Genomic DNA, 17780 nt, shown 5'->3' with positions numbered 1-17780 from the left:
CCCTGGGACTCAGCATATCCTAGGATTGAGTCAGTCTTCGCTGAATGGAAGAATAAGTGTATAAAGGAAGATTCCACAGTTTTGTGTTAAGAAGAATATAAAATTAAAAGAAGCTTATATATGTATACATATATGCTCACACATGAGCACTCACATGTGCACATGCATATATATACATATACATGCCCATGCTTCGCTTTAAGATGTAGGTCTAATTTTTAGTGGAAAAGAGGATTAAAAACCCAAGAAAGTTGGTCCTAGTTTGTCTTGTGGAAGGTAGAAAAAAAGAGAACTAGAGAGTTATTTAATGCTAGGTGTTGGTAAATGTTCCCTCAAGTAATATCTGTGGTTTGAATGAGATACACGTGTATCTCTGTGTGTGTATTTCTCAAGCCTAGTGATGAAGTGCTTACAACAATGCTGTTACCTGGGTTCAAAGCCCAGTTCTGTCGCTTTCTATGTGATCTTGGGCAAGTTACTTAACTTCTCTGTGCCTCCGTTTTGCCAACTGTAAAATGGGGCTAATAATAGTACCTTCTTCCTAGAGTTCTAGGAATTAAATGCGGATATATAGAAAAGTATCCAGCATACAGTGAGAGTTCTATAAGTGTTAGGTCACATTACTACGTGAACTCTGTTGTGACCGATAAAATACAAATTTACTTCGAAGTGTTCCTGAGTTCTCACTGCAACTTTCATATATTAATTAATTTAGTATTAAAGGCACAACTGGGCTTCCCTGGTGGCGCAGCGGTTGAGAGTCCGCCTGCCGATGCAGGGGACACGGGTTTGTGCCCCGGTCCGGGAAGATCCCACATGCCGCGGAGTGGCTGGGCCCGTGAGCCATGGCCGCTGAGCCTGCGCGTCTGGAGCCTGTGCTCCGCAACGGGAGAGGCCACAACAGTGAGAGGCCCGCGTACCGCAAAAAAAAAAAAAAAAAAGGGCACAACTACTATCTATGAAGTGTCACATACTTTTGACGTTCAAATTAGGTTTTTGGGAAGCACCGACCTAGGGTTAAATCCTTAGGAAATTGCCTACAACAACTATGATGTGGTTATCATCTGGTTAGATGTGCATCTAGGTTTCTAGAACCTTTCGCTGTGCTGGGCTGTGGTTATTTAACAGGATATCAGGTGGAAAGCCTGCTAGACCCAGACTTTTTTTTTTTTTTTAACATCTTTATTGGGGTATAATTACTTTACAATGGTGTGTTAGTTTCTGCTTTATAACAAAGTGAATCAGTCATACATAAACACATGTTCCCATATGTCTTCCCTCTTGCGTCTCCCTCCCTCCCACCCTCCCTATAGACCCAGACTTTTATAGAGGCTCCTGTGGGTGGTTACATGATTCATGATTGTATTTCCATTTGTCACGCCCCAGAGCACCAGGAAGATTCATTAGTGCCAGATTTCCTAGTAAGAGCTAACATTTTTCACTTTCAAGATTCAAAAAATGCCTTCCTAGACCTACTGTGTAAGGCAGGGAGAGATGTTTATTATATCCCAAGCCCCCAGTAGTCAGGACAAAAAGGGCCAGAAAGAGAGCTTCCTAGGCGGGCTGCTGAACGACAACTGAGAAGAAAAGCAGCCTTCTTCTGAACCTAGCTCCATGGCACGAGTCAAACTGAGCCCTCCCTTCTATTTCATCTTACCCATTTTCCCCCTTGTTTAGTGCTAGCATGTTTTGGTATTTCAGAAACATTTTAGCCAGTGCAGCCTAGTGATTAAATGGTCAAACATATGAAATCACCTTCTGTTACACATTCTGATAAGAAAGTTGCACAATAACTTTCTAGACAGGAAACGAAGAAGAGAGATGCAGAATGAAACTGTAAGTCAAAGTTACTGAGGCTGCTAGGAGGACATCTGAACCCGGCTCCGTCAAAACAGCTAAAGGTCCCTTCATTAGTAAATAACCAGACACCCAGGCTGTTCCCCAAACTCAGAGGCAGGAGGTTTGGGTCAGGCTCTCAGAAAACAAAGCTGATGCCTTACCCAAAAGCTTCCGTGTTCATCATTTCGTCATAGCAAGGCTAACAAGAAAGAGGAGGTTTTGAGGTGATGGCCCAAGTTCTGAGGTTTTGGGTTGTCTTTACCAAGCTTCCAGGTGAATGCTAGAAAGTCAGTCCTGGAACACAAACAATTTCACAGACTCCCAGAAACCGGCTCTGTCCAGCGAAGCAGCAAGAACTCCAGGGACGGGGAGGGGCTGTTGTCTTACGGAGAAAACCCCTCAGCCTACAAGGGTGTGTACCACTCAACTTCTTCCCATCGGGCCTTAGCAAAATGTGGTTGAGGACCAGAAGTGCTGATCTGGGCCACATGATGACGGGGGCCCAGAAATCTGCATTTTAACACAGTCAGCGGGATGACTATTCTGCACATTGAAACACGAGAACCACTGCCTTAGAACTGAACTGCAGGGGATAAAAGCACCCATAAAGATACAGGTCTGGCATCATGACGTGTGCATCACCAATAATACAGTAAGAGGCGTAGCAGCAGAGTACCTACGTGTGTGTGCACACAGCTCCAAGTGTTTCACGTGTAATCTTTGAACCCTCACAACAACCCGAAGAGCAGGTCCTATTACTCCTATTTCGTAGATAAGGAAGCTGAGGTACAGAGAGGTTAGGTGATTTGCTTAAGGTCCCACAGCTAGTAAGTGGCAGAGGGAGAATCTGAACTCTGTCCAGTTCCAGAGTTTTCACATTCTAGAGACTGACTCTAGGGCTGGGGGCCTGGAAAAGCCCAGCCTCTCTGTTGAAAACCAGAGATAAAACTGGATCAGGGGCTTCCCTGGTGGCGCAGTGCTTAAGAATCTGCCTGCCAATGCAGGAGATCGGCAGCCCTTGTCCGGGAAGAACCCACATGCCACAGAGCAGCTAAGCCCATGTGCCACAGCTACTGAGCCTGCGCTCTAGAGCCCGTGAGCCACAACTACTGAGCCTGCGTGCTCTAGGGCTCGCGCGCCTAGAGCCCATGCTCCGCAACAAGAGAAGCCACTGCGATGAGAAGCCCGTGCGCAGCTGCAAAGACCCAATGAAGCCAAAAATTAAAATAAATAAATAAATAAATAAAAGTGGATCAGGATTTAGGAGCCAAAGGGTCACCCAAGAAGAGTTTGGATGAGCATCCCCAGAACTTGGAGGTGAACTGGCAATTACCCTGTTGGGGTCAACATCTCCAGACGGCGAGGTCCCTGGGGGTGGGTGCCAAGCTGCAGGGACTGGGGCAGCCCTCATGCAGGCCAGTATGGCAGGTCCCTGTGCTCCAGAAACAGCGGCACTGCCCGAGCCTCGGTGACAGCTGCAGCCCTGGCAGCAAGACCGAGGCAGCCTGCATTCAACCTGTGCTGGCCAACAGACCTGCAGGGCAGGATGTCAGCCACAGCCTTTTCTTTCTTTTTAAAAATGTAGCTCCTTTCGGGACTTCCCTGGTGGCGCAATGGTTAAGAATCCGCCTGCCAATACAGGGGACACAGGTTCGATCCCTGGTCCAGGAAGATCCCACATGCCGTGGGGCAACTAAGCCAGTGAGCCACAACTACTGAGTCTGCACTCTAGAGGCCACGAGCCACAACTACTGAAGCCCGCGCACCTAGAGCCCTCGCTCCGCAACGAGAGAAGCCACCGCAATGAGAAGCCCGCGCACCACAACGAAGAGTAGCCCCCGCTGCCACAACTAGAGAAAGCCCGCGTGCAGCAACGAAGACCCAACGCAGCCAAATAAATAAGTAAATTTATTTTAAACAATGTAGCTCCTTTTATTTCTGACTATAGTATTAAAACACGCTTGCTGTAGACAGGGTAGAAAAACAGGAAAGTACAAAGGAAATTAAAATCACCTACATTCCCATTAGCCAGAGATAATTAATGTTAATACCATATGATGTTTGCCCTTTATTTTTGCATCTCTCTGTACGATTTTGATATATTCAATTTTATATACTACTTTTTCTGTTTATTTACACGTGCATTCTCCCACATTGTTAAATATTCTTCAGCATGATTTTAAAGGGCTTTCATTTAAAATCTATCCACCTGTCCCATCACTATTTCCCTCTTGCTGACATTTAACTTGGCTATATTTTACTATAATGGAGAATAACCTAACATCGCTGGTTATTTTTGTAACATAGATGGCTAAAAGTGTAACAGTTGAGTCACAGGCCATGGACCATTTTAAGGTTCTTACTAATACTAAGGAAGCAAGTTCCCCATTAATACTAAGCTCTTTCCTAGAAAGTCAATATGCACATCCATAAGCAATATATGTAGCTGTCTCACCTCACACACACCAGCACTCAGTGTTGCCATTCTCAAAAATGCGCCGATTTGATAGATAAAAATTTAATAGTATGTCTATCTTTCCCAACAGAGTACAAGGTTCTTAAAAACACAGACTTTATTTTGATCAGGGCCTGGCACATAATAAGTGCTCAATAAATCTTTGTTGATCTTTGGCACCTTGTTACCTGCAGCTTCCCCTTGCCAGTCCTGCCACAGCTGTTGGGTTACCACTTGACCAAAGGGGGCAAACCGATCCAATTCTCTCTCTTGAGACTCTGAGCTAAGTGGCGCGGAGATGGAATGAACTGGTAGTAGAATGATCTTCACGGTAGGTACAGAGTAAATGGCCACAGTCTGTGGGGCCTCACTGCTCAGCAATTCTGGGATTTTGCCGGCTCCACAGATGCCAACCACAGCCCAGACGGGTGATCAATCAGATGGAAAACCAGCTCGGCACCACGGGCCAAACTGAGCACGAAGCAATTTATCAAAGAAAATAAAAAGTATACAGTTTGGCGCTTGGATTAAAAATGGGGGGCTTCCCTGGTGGCGCAGTCGTTGAGAGTCCTCCTGCCGATGCAGAGGGCACGGGTTTGTGCCCCGGTCCGGGAGGATCCCACGTGCCGCGGAGCGGCTGGGCCCGTGAGCCATGGCCGCTGGGCCTGCGCGTCCGGAGGCTGTGCTCCGCAACGGGAGAGGCCACAGCAGTGAGAGGCCTGCGTACTGCATTAAAAAAAAAAAAAAAAAAAAAAGGGAAGTCTGCATATAGTGGAAGCAGGTGTTTTCTTCAAAGAAATCCATATGGTAGATCACATGGTCTATGTTTATGATTTACTTTGAGATGTAAAAATCATCATCATCATCTGCCTGACCCTATGCTCTCTGATGCCAGGGCTCATAGTGACTTCTCATGTGTATCTCCAGGGCCTAGCACAACGCCTGGCATAAGGTAGTACCTAATAAGTGTGTGCTAAATAAAAGTTGAAAACTAAAAAGTGGGAGAACAGTAGGCTTCTATAGGCCTTGATTTTTAGAAATCCAGGAGTTGTGTCACTTGCTTTGCTTTTTTCAAAGCTGGTAGATGCTCTCTTATCTGAGCTCAACTTAAACCAGGGCCTTGATTTCCCAATCCATCCTCTCCACTCCTTTGTTAAAACAACTAGACCAATGTCCTCAGAGTGCAAAAGCTCAATTAGTTGGCTACTCTAGCTTACCAGCCCGTTTCTGTTTTTACCAGTGAAGCTATATATTTACCAAGAGGACATGTGTGTTTGTTCCCAAACCTATTTATGTCAGTTGCACTCTTTATTGTATTTACATAATTTAATTACATATTACATAAACTAATGACATATCTATGCATAAGGAAAGAGCTGTTGTTTCTATCGTAAGTGGAGTGTTCTGGAAAGACTTGATAAAGGTGGGTAGATAAAAAGAACTGCTGTCATATACACACTACCAAAAGTAAAATAGATAGCTAGTGGGAAGCAGCCGCATAGCACAGGGAGATCAGCTCGGTGCTTTGTGACCACCTAGAGGGGTGGGTAGGGAGGGTGGGAGGGAGATGCAAGAGGGAGGAGATATGGGGATATACGTGTATGTATAGCTGATTCACTTTGTTATAAAGCAGAAACTCACACACAATTGTAAAGCAATTTTACTCCAATAAAGATGTTTAAAAAAAAAAGAACTGCTGTCAAATTAGGGGTGAACAAGACAACTAAAAAAGACTAGGTGTATGGGGGGAAAAGTATACGTAAATCTACAAAGATTTACAGCCCTTACTTTGCAAGCGTCTAAGTTCTTACGCTGAAGAAATCAAATATGGAAATTACAGAGGATGCAGTAAGGGTGCAGCTTACACAAGTAAACGAATGCAGAATGCCAATATATAAATCCATGGATAACCCCAACAACAGTATCATGAAACATTACCTGACTTTCCTTCATGTAATGCCCTCTGAAATTCTCTAGTCTAAACTATTCGATCTCCTTTTAAAAAAGGTTGGTTGTGACCCACTAAAGTGATTTTGTGACTCACAGTTTGAAAAGACTGCCTTAATCCAACTCCTTAATTTTATGAGGGGCAGCTGGGGTTCAGGGAGATTTAAGAGCACTACAGATGTCACACAGCTAGTGAGTCAGAATTACAATCCTGGATTCCACATCCTGTGGCCTGTCTACTACCCCAAGCAAACATCCCTCTGATCCAGCACAGTTTCCTCTGCAGAAAGTCAAAGGTAAAATGAGGAAAGGAGAAAGAGTCCCTCTCTCTCTCCTGAGGCTCCACGGTCCACTAAGTGTCCTCTGAAGTGAGCTAGTCCCAGCACCTATGGCTGTCTGTGCCTTTAGCCCCTAACAAAGTCATACCAAGTCTCTTGTGCTCCAGACACATATTTGGAACAGTGAACCACGTACCTGGGTAGAACACGTGAGCTTTCTAATTTTAGAATGACTTCAGCTCCACGTGGGAAAACTCCAGACAATGGAACGGGGAAGTGGTTTGCAGTTCTGAAAAGCTTTTGTTAGGTGAGATGAGCAATAAACAGATCCCTTGCTTGCTGGCTGACCCATGTTCTACCTGTTTTCCAAACAAGTAACGCCTTCAAAGACTGCTCCCTATAATCAGATTTGCCCTCCCTCTGCACTCCCAGCCCAAACTTGCCCTTCTCAACAGAGTTAAGCCCAAAGTCCCCACCAAAATCTGACCACCATCTCCCCAAGCTAGTCGATAAGAGTGACCTTCCCCATGAATAACAGCACTGTGGATTTTCCATGGTCTTTTATCATCGCCCCTGAAGTCTCCCAGATGCTGAATTAGGTAAGGCTTCCAACACTGCCCGGTTCCCGGTGGGGGTCACTAGACACAGGCTAGAGGAAGGAGCCGAATTCAGAGGTTTAAAGAGCCACCCGAGGACCCAGATCGTGCAAGGAAGACAGCCAGGTGCCCGAGCAAGGCCCTCACCACACCCCTCGGTCACTACAGCAAGTCTCACGAAAACACGAGAACCTCATGGGCAGCCTGGGAACTACGCAACATTTCCGAGGGTTAAGCAAGCAGCCACCCAACAACTTACCCAGGATGCATTCTGTCCCTTGTCAGGGGCATGAAAAGGTGCCGTTGAAGATAGGCTGTAACTCTTTGTGGAGGATGCGAAGCTCTAAGCTGCAGGTGCTGCCTGCCACCCTCACCTTGCCTCCAGCTAATGTTTCTCTGCACGCTTTACACATTGACAACCAACCGGAGACAGATTTTCTGTCCTGACTCCCAGACGACTGACTTCACTTTTGTAGCAATTATTTTCTAAATCATACACTAAGCAGTCAGCTGTGGTTGCCTTCTGTCACTATGAGGCTCTCATTACGGGTTCACCTGTGTAGTGCGGACGAGGACACAGAAGTTGTCCAGTAACTATAATGTTAGAACCTGAATGTACAATAGCACCTAGCTCCAAGAGAATGAGATACGTGGCGGTCACACTACCACCAGCCTATCTGAGGCCTGTGGCAGGCACCGCCAGTTGACCACTGCCATATTTCCCGACAGTCTGAAGGCAGCCATATAATCCTCAGGAAAGCTTTCCAGGTAGTCTCTATCTATCCATCAGAGTGATCACGTGAAAAACGTCACAGGTGATTTCTGATTCAAGGCCAACAGAGGAGGAAACTACGATCCAAACAGGAACCAGATGCATAACTTGCCCAGGAACTCGGCAAAACTCAGACCAGATGGGCCCAATGCCCAGGATGCCTAAACTTCAGCCTAAGGCATGTATCCCTCCAATGGCCCACCCAAAGCAGATGTCTGAGAAGCATCTACTGATGACAATAATGCCAGTTTCCCATGCCTCTGGCATCATCTACCCTCCACATATGGGGCTTTATAAAAAGGAAGATCGGAAGAAACCAATGAAACCTCAACAAGAAAGTCAGGAGCAACCATGAAGTCATGAGAACATGGAACTTTTCTGGGGGAAAAGCACAAGAAAGCCACGTGGGATCAGCCCCTGTTCCTTCAAGCTCATATTCTACTCCTGATTGGCACATGGAGTTTGCAATTTTCTCTCTGTGCTTCTCCATCAAAACGTTAGAGCTGAATTCTGAGTGTGCCTGCACTCCTTTGCTCCAGCGCCATCAATCAGGGATGTACCAAAACCTTCTTATGTCCATTACTGCTTCTCATTCCAATCAACTCTGAGAGTGGAGAGACCTGCATATTTATGCCATGGGTGAAGCTCTCATAGCTTCTGTCCTAAAACAACCCGTCTTCACACCTAAATGGACAGTTTGACGATTTAGTAAATGAGCCCACCAACAACCAGAGCATGAGGGTTGTAGGAGGGACTCAGATGTGGAAGTCAGTCACCCAGTATATACATGAGCACATTTTCCAAAAGCACTGTTGACCTGAAAGGAAATATAAGTAGAAAGAAAACTATGAAAACATCAAAGGGAATGAAAATTGGGGACCTCCCTGGCGTTCCAGTGGTTAAGATTCCTCGGTTCCACTGCGGGGGGGCACGGGTTCGATCCCTGATTGCGGAACTAAGATCCTGCATAACACGTGAGGAAAAAAAAAAATCTAGAACGACAACAACAACAAATCTAAAACGTCTCATCGTGTGACAAAGGGAATGCAAATTAAAGGAAGCCCACGGATTTGAAGTCGGCATCATCCACCCTCCATATTTAAGGATCTAACAAAAAAGGAATTCTCGTTGCTTTTGTGGGTGTAACTGAACTAGGGTTTTGTTTTTAAAGTTCCTACCTGTTAGATATAAGCAGTGTTCACAAGTGAAATGGACTTTGTTTTAAACTATCCCAACAAAGATAAAACTCAAAAAGGTGAGAGAACATATGAAAGAAAAAATTGCAGAGTGTCCTAATTGCTGAAGCTGGGTATATGGGGATTGATTTCACTATTATTTCTTCTTTTCTATGTATGAAGATTTCTATTATAAACAGTAACAAATAGTTTTACTTCCTGAATTAGTCAAGAATTAAATACACACATACCCCAGTGCTGGGGTAGTGAGTTTGGCTGGCAGGGGTTGTCCCCAGTTTGAGCTGCACCCACAGCAGGATTTCAGCCATGTCTGGAGAGGACAGCGTCGGGGTGGCATGGGATGGTCAAGGCCTACCAGGGCCTGGGGAGTCTTCTAGGAGATAGGAAGGTCACCCTAAAGGAAGAGGAAGTTGAGCAGACAAGGCTGATTTAGTCACAAACTCCTAGCCCTTGGAGGGGTGGCTATGACACGGCCATCACCATTTGGACTTGTCTACTAACTAGCCCAGCCCTCTCTGGACTCATGGCTCGGTCCAATGGAGTAGGGTAGAGAGTAAGCAAACATGGAAAGAACTAGTCCATTAACCTCTCCGGGGCACAAGTCCCATAGCTAAGTAACCCATCAAACAGAGAGCAATGCAGAGGCCAGATGGGCAGCCCACCTCCCTTCTCCACATATCGCCAACCAACTCCAAGATCTCAAGGCCCCCTGGACACTAGAAGGCGTGGCACCGCCTCTGCTCTCACCCACCACACTGGGCTACAGAGGGGCACTCAGCCAGTTACAGGGTCATGTGCAAAAGGGCAGGACACAACTACTGTTTTCTGAACATACATCATCATGAGGGAGAGTATGTCTCTGATATCAACAAGGACCTGAGACTATCTCACAGAAGCAAGTCCAGAAAGGAAAGATGGAAGAGAGGTTGGTCACTACTGCAGCAAGGACAGTCATTCTCTGGATAAATGTCCCAGGTTTTCCCATTTCTACCCGGAAGAGCCTGTGAAACCACAAAGGGCCTCAGCAGGAGCCACGCCAGGCCCCTGAGGGGATTGGCTGAGGTACGACGTCCCCTAGGCCTTTCTTGTACAAATGGATGCAATGGGAGGAGGGGATAAAATAACCAGGAGTACCCGTCCCCATGGAGGTAGCATCAACATTTGCCATCACCACAAACTGTCACCTGCAAGTGACTTAGAGGAGACCCCGGCTCTTGGCCCGCCAGGTCCTACAGTGAGCACCAGGAGAGGCTGGAGATGCACCTGGGGGGTACATGCATCCCAGAAGGGGGGGTGGGGCAGTTCTGAAAACAGCATGGGGGAGTCACAAAGCTATCTCCCCCTCCCTATATACCATATCTGAGCCCTTTGTGACGGGGGAAGTAATTAAAAAGTGAAAGAACTACTTCATGGAAACTCTGGCAGACCCTGGACTCTAAAAGCACCGCTTTGGGAGGGACAGGTCCTTCTACCCCGAGTCCCAGAAAAGAATACCACAGAGGAAGAAAGGCATCTGTGGCAACATGGGCCACCAAGTGGCTTGGACACCTTAATGGTTCAAGTGCATCAAGAATAACAGCTCCAAGAGGAGACTGGTACTCAGTGGGAGTGGCAGCATCACCTCCACTGTGTTTGGATGGAAAGGTCTGGAAGAAGAGAACAGCCAAGTACCAGGGACACTGTGTGGTTGGTTAGAGAATTTATGAATGCATAGGACCACCTCCTGCCCAGGCACCTCCCTGAGATAACTAGGGAAACACAGCAGGGGCCACTGCAACAACAGATGGGAGCATACTCCATGTCAACGAGGGAACAGTGAAACTGGCAGAATCATGCATGCTGGCATAGAGATCAGCTCAATTCACTTGGAAAGCTATCTGGCAATTTGTTAAAAGGTTCATAAATATATTTATCCTTGCTCCTGGAGATACGTCCTCAGGAAAGAATCCAAAAGAAGGAAACACCTTCTAGGCATCAAGATGTAGCATTATAATTTAAACTGGAGGCAACAAAAATATCCCATGGGACATGCCTAACTAAACCACATAGGTCCGTTTTCATGGAACATCATGACATTTTAAAAGGATAAATTTCAAGACTTTCTAGCAACATGGAAAAACGCACAACGCCAAATCTTGAATTTAAAAAGCAGGAATCCAAATAGTTTCCTCATCATGACTAACTGTATAAAAATATTAGCGCACATGGACAAATGCTAAAGGCCGATGCTTTCTGTGATCCTCTGCCCGTGGAGGGTTTGCCTCCCACGTTTCCCAACTAACTGGATAAAAATATTAGCGCACATGGACAAATGCTAGAAGCCGATGCTTTCTGTGATCCTCTGCCCGTGAATGGTTTTCCTCCCACGTTTCCCAACTTTCCAATCTGTTGATCGAGGATCTTGCAAACGAAACCAGGGAAATATGACTACAAATGTCAAAAGATAAACTGGAAAAAAAACTGAACAAAATCACCAGGCAGAAGGAGACAAAAGGGTTTAGGAATCTGGGTTCTTCTTTAGATGGTTTATAACGTGACGGTTCCCAGCTTATGGGTCGTGCAGGCTCTGCTTTCCGGCACCCCTGCCCACAGTGATTGTCTGATCAGAGAAGGGAGAGGGCAAGCCCTGAGGCCAGCAGTTAAGACCTCCCAGGGGCACTCCCTGGGCCCCTGGCACAGAGGACAGAGAGGGTGCAAGGGACAGCTGTGCAGGAGCTCAGCGGCCAGGAGCCCCGGGAGGAAGCTTAGAGCTCAGGCTCCACAAGGCAGCCAGGGTCTGCCGCCATGCAATGCTCTGCACACCACCCCACACCAAGGGGATGGGACTCACCACTCAGAGCGGACGTACTGTTCGCCAGGGCCTGGCACACAGCCAACAGAAGACCTGTGAGGGGAAGAAGAGAGGACAGGTGAGAGTCTGGCCAGCAGCCCATGAACTCAGGCTTCGAGAGTGGGCCCTCACAAGGGAGAGTTGGTAGTTTCACAAGGTGGCCAACGGCAGGCTTGGTGACATACTTCGGGGAGCTCAGTGCAAAGTGAAGACGTGGGACCCTCTGTCCAAAATGCAGGGAAAAAAGTGCCTATCTAATGGGCACTCTAAGTTACTAAAATATCAAGCTTTTCCCTTCCTTTCCTGGTCTCTCTGTCAACACTTGTCATGATGTTTCTTGTTTCTGTCTTTTTAAAAACACCTTATAAATATTTTTCTTGTGGTCAAACATACACAGAAGTTACTATCTTAACCGTCTTTAGGTGTACAGTTCGGTGGCTTTAAGTACTGACACACTGTTGAGCGTGTCGTGATGTTTTTTATTTGCTCTTTCTGGTCTTGGAGACTTGCAGGGTGAGCACAGCTCCTCAGAGGCACCCTGGGCCCCTGCGACAGTGCACAGGTGCGCACGTGACCCCGGTCTGCCGCGTTTCCCCTCCCCCAGCGGCGGGATGGATGTGTGCAACCCAGCTGGGGGCAGGGGAGCCTAGTCAGGGGTTTCTTCTTCCCAGAAACCAGTCGCCCCAACCCAAGGTGGGCAGGTGACCCGCGAAGGTGTTGCAATATCCACCCTGGCAACCTGGATGGGGGGAGGGGAGTCAGTCATCCACAGAAACGCAGTAGGGCTGCCAGCCCAGGATGGGGCAGCTACCAGCATGCCCTGCTCAGGATGCCGTGGGGTGTGCACACCTCACCCCAGCCTTTCTTGTGTCCAGGCCCCAGGTGGCAGGGGTGAGAACCCACCCAGGGGAGGCAGGGAGGTGACGGTAGGTGGGACCACAGGAGGCAAAAGGCCCAAGTCCTCCCCGGTGCACACCCCAAGGCCCCACTGAACTTCATTTACAAGATACAAATGCAAAGAGAAAACTGTTAAGAATTTCAAGACTGCAGCTGCACAGCGGCAGCGGCGTTAGCCCCCCAAGCCCAGGGCCCACCTGAGCAGGATATCCTGTGACCACCTGTGAAACTGCCCCTGCCAGCAGATGACCTTATATGCCAGCATGTTACGGTACCAGAGGTTTCAGGAAACAGAGCAGCAAAATTCTGATGAAAAAGGAACCTCTCTGAGTTGTGCAATCAGCATGAATTAAGTTAGAATGACTTCCTAAAACCAAACTGCAAAAAGACGCCGTGGTGGCCATGCTAACAGGCTGGGCCGCCTGCAGGTTAGCCCAGAGGCGGCAGAGAAAACAGGCAAACACTTCTGCGCTGTGACCCCTACCCCAATGCTCAGGACCAGCTCGCCCCCCGCCGTGCAGGCTGTGAGGGCTCCTTTCTCCGATCCCTCAGAGTGTCGACGCACCAGCCCTTGACTCTCAAGGGAGAAACACGCTTGGAACAGATATGGCAATCTGCTCACGACTTTCCTTGAGGCCTTTGACATGAGAAACATCTCAAAAACTTCAGACCGCTTTTACTGCAGGCTTGGCATGGATTTCCCAAATACTCCTACAGAGTGTTGAACCAGACGTTTGTGCTGGAGTTGGGTTGGGGGAGACCAGTTGACAGTGGGCGACAAGGAGAGAAAGTTAGTAAAATCACACATCTGCCCCGTGCAATTCTTTCTTGCTGCTCAACAGACACTAACTTTGGAAGCATGGTCTTAGGGTTCCCCTGGACACATCTAAAAAGCCCAGTTTGTAATCCGCACACCAAGCGTCAAAACGAGGCTTTCCTACCAAAGCCAGAAAAAGTCTTAGAGGTTTCTCACTGTCAGCTGCGGACCTGTCACAATCTGATTTTGCTGACCACCGCAAACCACTCTGGGCCAAAGGTGGCCCGTGACCTGTGGTACCAAAAGGAACGACTCGGGGATGCTTTGCACACCTCTCGACAGAAAGTGCCCATGCCCTGTCACAAACGGTCCCTGAACGAGTGAATGACCTTCCCATCTCCCTCCCCGGCCCTATATCCTGTCAGTCAGTATAGTTCCTGGGCTCCACGGTGACCTCTGCTTCAGCAAAACCAGAACAAGAAAGCGAATACTGTCCAACTCCAGCCGGGACAGAGATGCTTACCAGTCGGCAGGGTGTGTGGAGGGGGGCTCCCGCAGACTCGGGGTGAGTCCCCTTGCCCCCTCTGCTCCTCACTGGGAGTCCGCAGCTGCCAACTTGCAAAGATGCCTTGGGAACTAATTAGAGTTTACAAAACCACCATGTCCCACAGATGAAAGACACTGGGTTTTTATTCATAATTTGAGCAATAGGAGAAGAATCGTTCCTTTCTATACCCTCACGTTCCCATGGAAAAACGTTTTAGCGCCCTGGGCTCTCTCTGCAGTCTCCATTCGGGCACAACTGCAGTTGAGGCCCTGGGATGGGAGGCGAGGCCTCTGCTTTCCCTTCACTAGAGGGTCCCAGACCAAAACGACAGGGTCAGGCCTCTTTCAGTTCTCACGTGGGCGGATACCCCTTATTGGACAGGTGCCACTCTCAGGCCCACCACTCGGCTTTTACATGCATTATCTTACTTAGTCCTCACGATAACCCATGATACAGGGCACCTCCTGGCCTCCCTGCCGTCTGGTCCAGCCCATGGAAACATCCGGTTTTACAGATGAGGAAACTGAAGCTTGGAGAGGTCGAGAAGTTTGCCCAAGCTCCTGCAGCCAAATTCAAATTCAAGTCTGTTCAACTCCTGTGCCCAAGACAGTGTTCAATTACCACCCCAAACACCAGTCCTTCTGACCACAGCCTGTCATGACACACTGGAAGGTGTGTGTTTACCAGTGACAACCCCCAAATGAGTCCAGACAACAGATTCAGCAGGCTTAGCCTCCAGGTTGATCCGTCTTTTCCAGAAGCTACATCAGTTACCTCTTGGGATACTCCCACTGCCTCCAATTCCCCCACTACGAGTGAGGTCTGCCGAGAAGGGTCAAGGGTGTGACTGTCCAGACTCCCTGTAGCCTAGTATTCGTAAGCCCAGCTGCCCAGACTGCCAGCCCCCACCCCCGGGCTGTGCACAGGCCTTCCAGAAACATGTGGACTTGGCAGGCTCCGAGGCTCATCAGAAGGACAGGAAATCCTTCCCTGGAGCACCTGGATGGGGACAGTACAGGCCCGGGGACAGCGCCACAGTCAGCAGCTCCGGGGAGACGACACACACTCCAGACGGAGGCTTGGCAGCCACAGGTGTCTCTCGCCTGAGGTTCAAAGCCGGACCTCGCCTGCCGCAGGGCCACCCAGCCAGCCTCCCTCTGGGCCAGGAATCCCTTCTGGGCTGCTCCTGCCAGCACCCTGTTTCTGTTTAAATAGCTCCAAAGAGGGGAATCCCTGCATCGTGAACTTTAAAAAGGAAAGGGGGTGGTGGTGAGGGGAAAACCACATGCAACGGAATAAAGACCTTATGAAAGGCGGACCCCGCTCCTTGAGGTAGAGTGGGAACCCAGGCTGCCCTCCAGGAAGGACAAGGGCTGCAGTGCTTATAATTCAGCTGTTTGGAATGCAGACAGACGTTTCCAACAGGAAGAATGTCAAGAGAAAGGCTAGCCTACTTATCTGGTAAGCTCACAGGACCGGGCCATTGTGAAGCCCACCCACCTCTGGGCCAATGGGAACAGCTGCTGATGGACGCTGGGCACTCCTCACCCCCAGGCCACAGAGCAGGGTGCCCCCTCCATGCACGCCTTCACTCAGGCACGGGACTGGGACCCGGCTGCACCTTCAGCACGGGACACCCTCCACCCATCACCTGTTGGCCTACTGACTGCCTCGCCTCCTCTGTGGACATTCAGCTCTAGGGCCCCAGCCTGGAAGAAGCATTCTCAGGGCCCCAGTCACCCCAGCAGAGCTGACCATGCCCTCCCTGCTCTGGCCTCTGCTACAGCCAGCATTTGCTCCTACCTACTCCACTGTATAAATCAGCTGTTCTGGTGACAGCCATTCTGACTGGTGTGAGGTGATACCTCATTGTAGTTTTGATTTGCATTTCTCTAATGATTAATGATGCTGAGGATTCTTTCATGTGTTTGTTGGCAATCTGTATGTCTTCTTTGGAGAAATGTCTGTTTAGGTCTTCTGCCCATTTTTGGATTGGGTTGTTTGTTTTTTTGATATTGAGCTGCATGAGCTGCTTGTAAATTTTGGAGATTAATCCTTTGTCAGTTGCTTCATTTGCAAATATTTCCTCCCATTCTGAGGGTTGTCTTTTCATCTTGTTTATGGTTTCCTTTGCTGTGCAAAAGCTTTTAAGTTTCATTAGGTCCCATTTGTTTATTTTTGTTTTTATTTTCATTTCTCTAGGAGGTGGGTCAAAAAGGATCTTGCTGTGATTTATGTCATAAAGTATTCTGCCTATGTTTTCCTCTAAGAGTTTTATAGTGTCTGGCCTTACATTTACGTCTTTAATCCTAATCATTAGAGAAATGCAAATCAAAATCACAATGAGGTATCACCTCATACCAGTCAGAATGGCCATCATGAAAATGTCTACAAACAATAAATGCTGGAGAGGGTGTGGAGAAGAGGGAACGCTCTTGCACTGTTGGTGGGAATGTAAACTGATACAGCCACTATGGAGAACAGTATGGAGGTTCCTTAAAAAACTAAAAATAGAACTACCATACGACCCAGTGCCCTGGGCTCTCTCTGCAATCTCCATTCGGGCACACCCTGAGAAAACCATAATTCAAAAATTCATAATTCAAAACCATAATTCAAAAATTCATAATTCAAAAAGAGACATGTACCCCAATGTTCATTGCAGCTCTATTTACAATAGCCAAGACATGGAAGCAACTTAAGTGTCCATCGACAGATGAATGGATAAAGAAGATGTGGCACATATATACAATGGAATATTACTCAGCCATAAAAAGAAACGAAATTGAGTTATTTGTAGTGAGGTGGATGGACCTAGAGTCTGTCTTACGGAGTGAAGTAAGTCAGAAAGTGAAAAACAAATACTGTATGCTAACACATATATATGGAATCTAAAAAAAAAAATGGTCATGAAGAACCTAGGGGCAGAATGGGAATAAAGACGCAGACCTACTAGAGAATGGACTTGAGGACACGGGGAGGAGGGAGGGTAAGCTGGGATGAAGTGAGAGAGCGGCATGGACATATATACACTACCAAATGTAAAACAGATAGCTAGGGAAGCAGCCGCAGAGCACAGGGAGATCAGCTCAGTGCTTTGTGACCACCTAGAGGGGTGGGATAGGGAGAGTGGGAGGGAGGGAGACGCAAGAGGGAAGAGATATGGGGACATATGTGTATGTATAACTGATTCACTTTGTTATAAAGCAGAAACTAACACACCATTGTAAAGCCATTATACTCCAATAAAGATGTTAAAAAAAAAAAGGATGCCTTGGATTTAGAGATGGTGAGCAAAGGCCTATGGAGAAAGCGCTAATGCAGACGAGAGGGGCAGGAATCAGGTGAGAGAGGCAGAAGGGAGTGTGGGTGTTTGGAGGGTAGCCAGGATCCCCCCTTCCTCTCCTGCCATGCTTGGGGCCGCAGGGTCATAAGGGACAGAACAGGAGCTCAGGAAGTGAGGGTGGTGCCTAGAAGGTGAGAATCCTGCATCTCAGCATGAGGTCTTCAGGTGACACTCATGGACAGCCATATAGGGCACAAAAGTATATGGAAATGGGTCACGGGGAACCCAGGGCCTGCTGGTATCTTCTGGTACCAGGTTCTAAGGTATCTTTTCTTATGAATTATACTCCAACATCTGAATTTCATCTGCAAACATGGCAG

General features: G+C 47.8%; 1 protein-coding gene across 2 annotated transcripts in view; it reads right to left on the bottom strand.

Moving 5' to 3' along the window:
- Nucleotides 1–17780, bottom strand: part of TGFA (transforming growth factor alpha) — a 107278-nt gene that overhangs the window by 59114 nt on the left and 30384 nt on the right. For both annotated transcript variants that reach the window (XM_030877491.2, XM_030877492.2), the window contains exon 2: nucleotides 11914–11967. In XM_030877491.2, coding sequence (XP_030733351.1) covers nucleotides 11914–11967 — 54 coding nt within the window. The remainder of the gene's footprint in view (nucleotides 1–11913; nucleotides 11968–17780) is intronic.

The sequence above is a fragment of the Globicephala melas genome, chromosome 12, assembly GCF_963455315.2.
Source record: "Globicephala melas chromosome 12, mGloMel1.2, whole genome shotgun sequence".
NCBI lineage: Eukaryota > Metazoa > Chordata > Mammalia > Artiodactyla > Delphinidae > Globicephala > Globicephala melas.
Note: the sequence above shows the minus strand (reverse complement) of the source record. Positions and strands in the feature narration are given on the sequence as shown.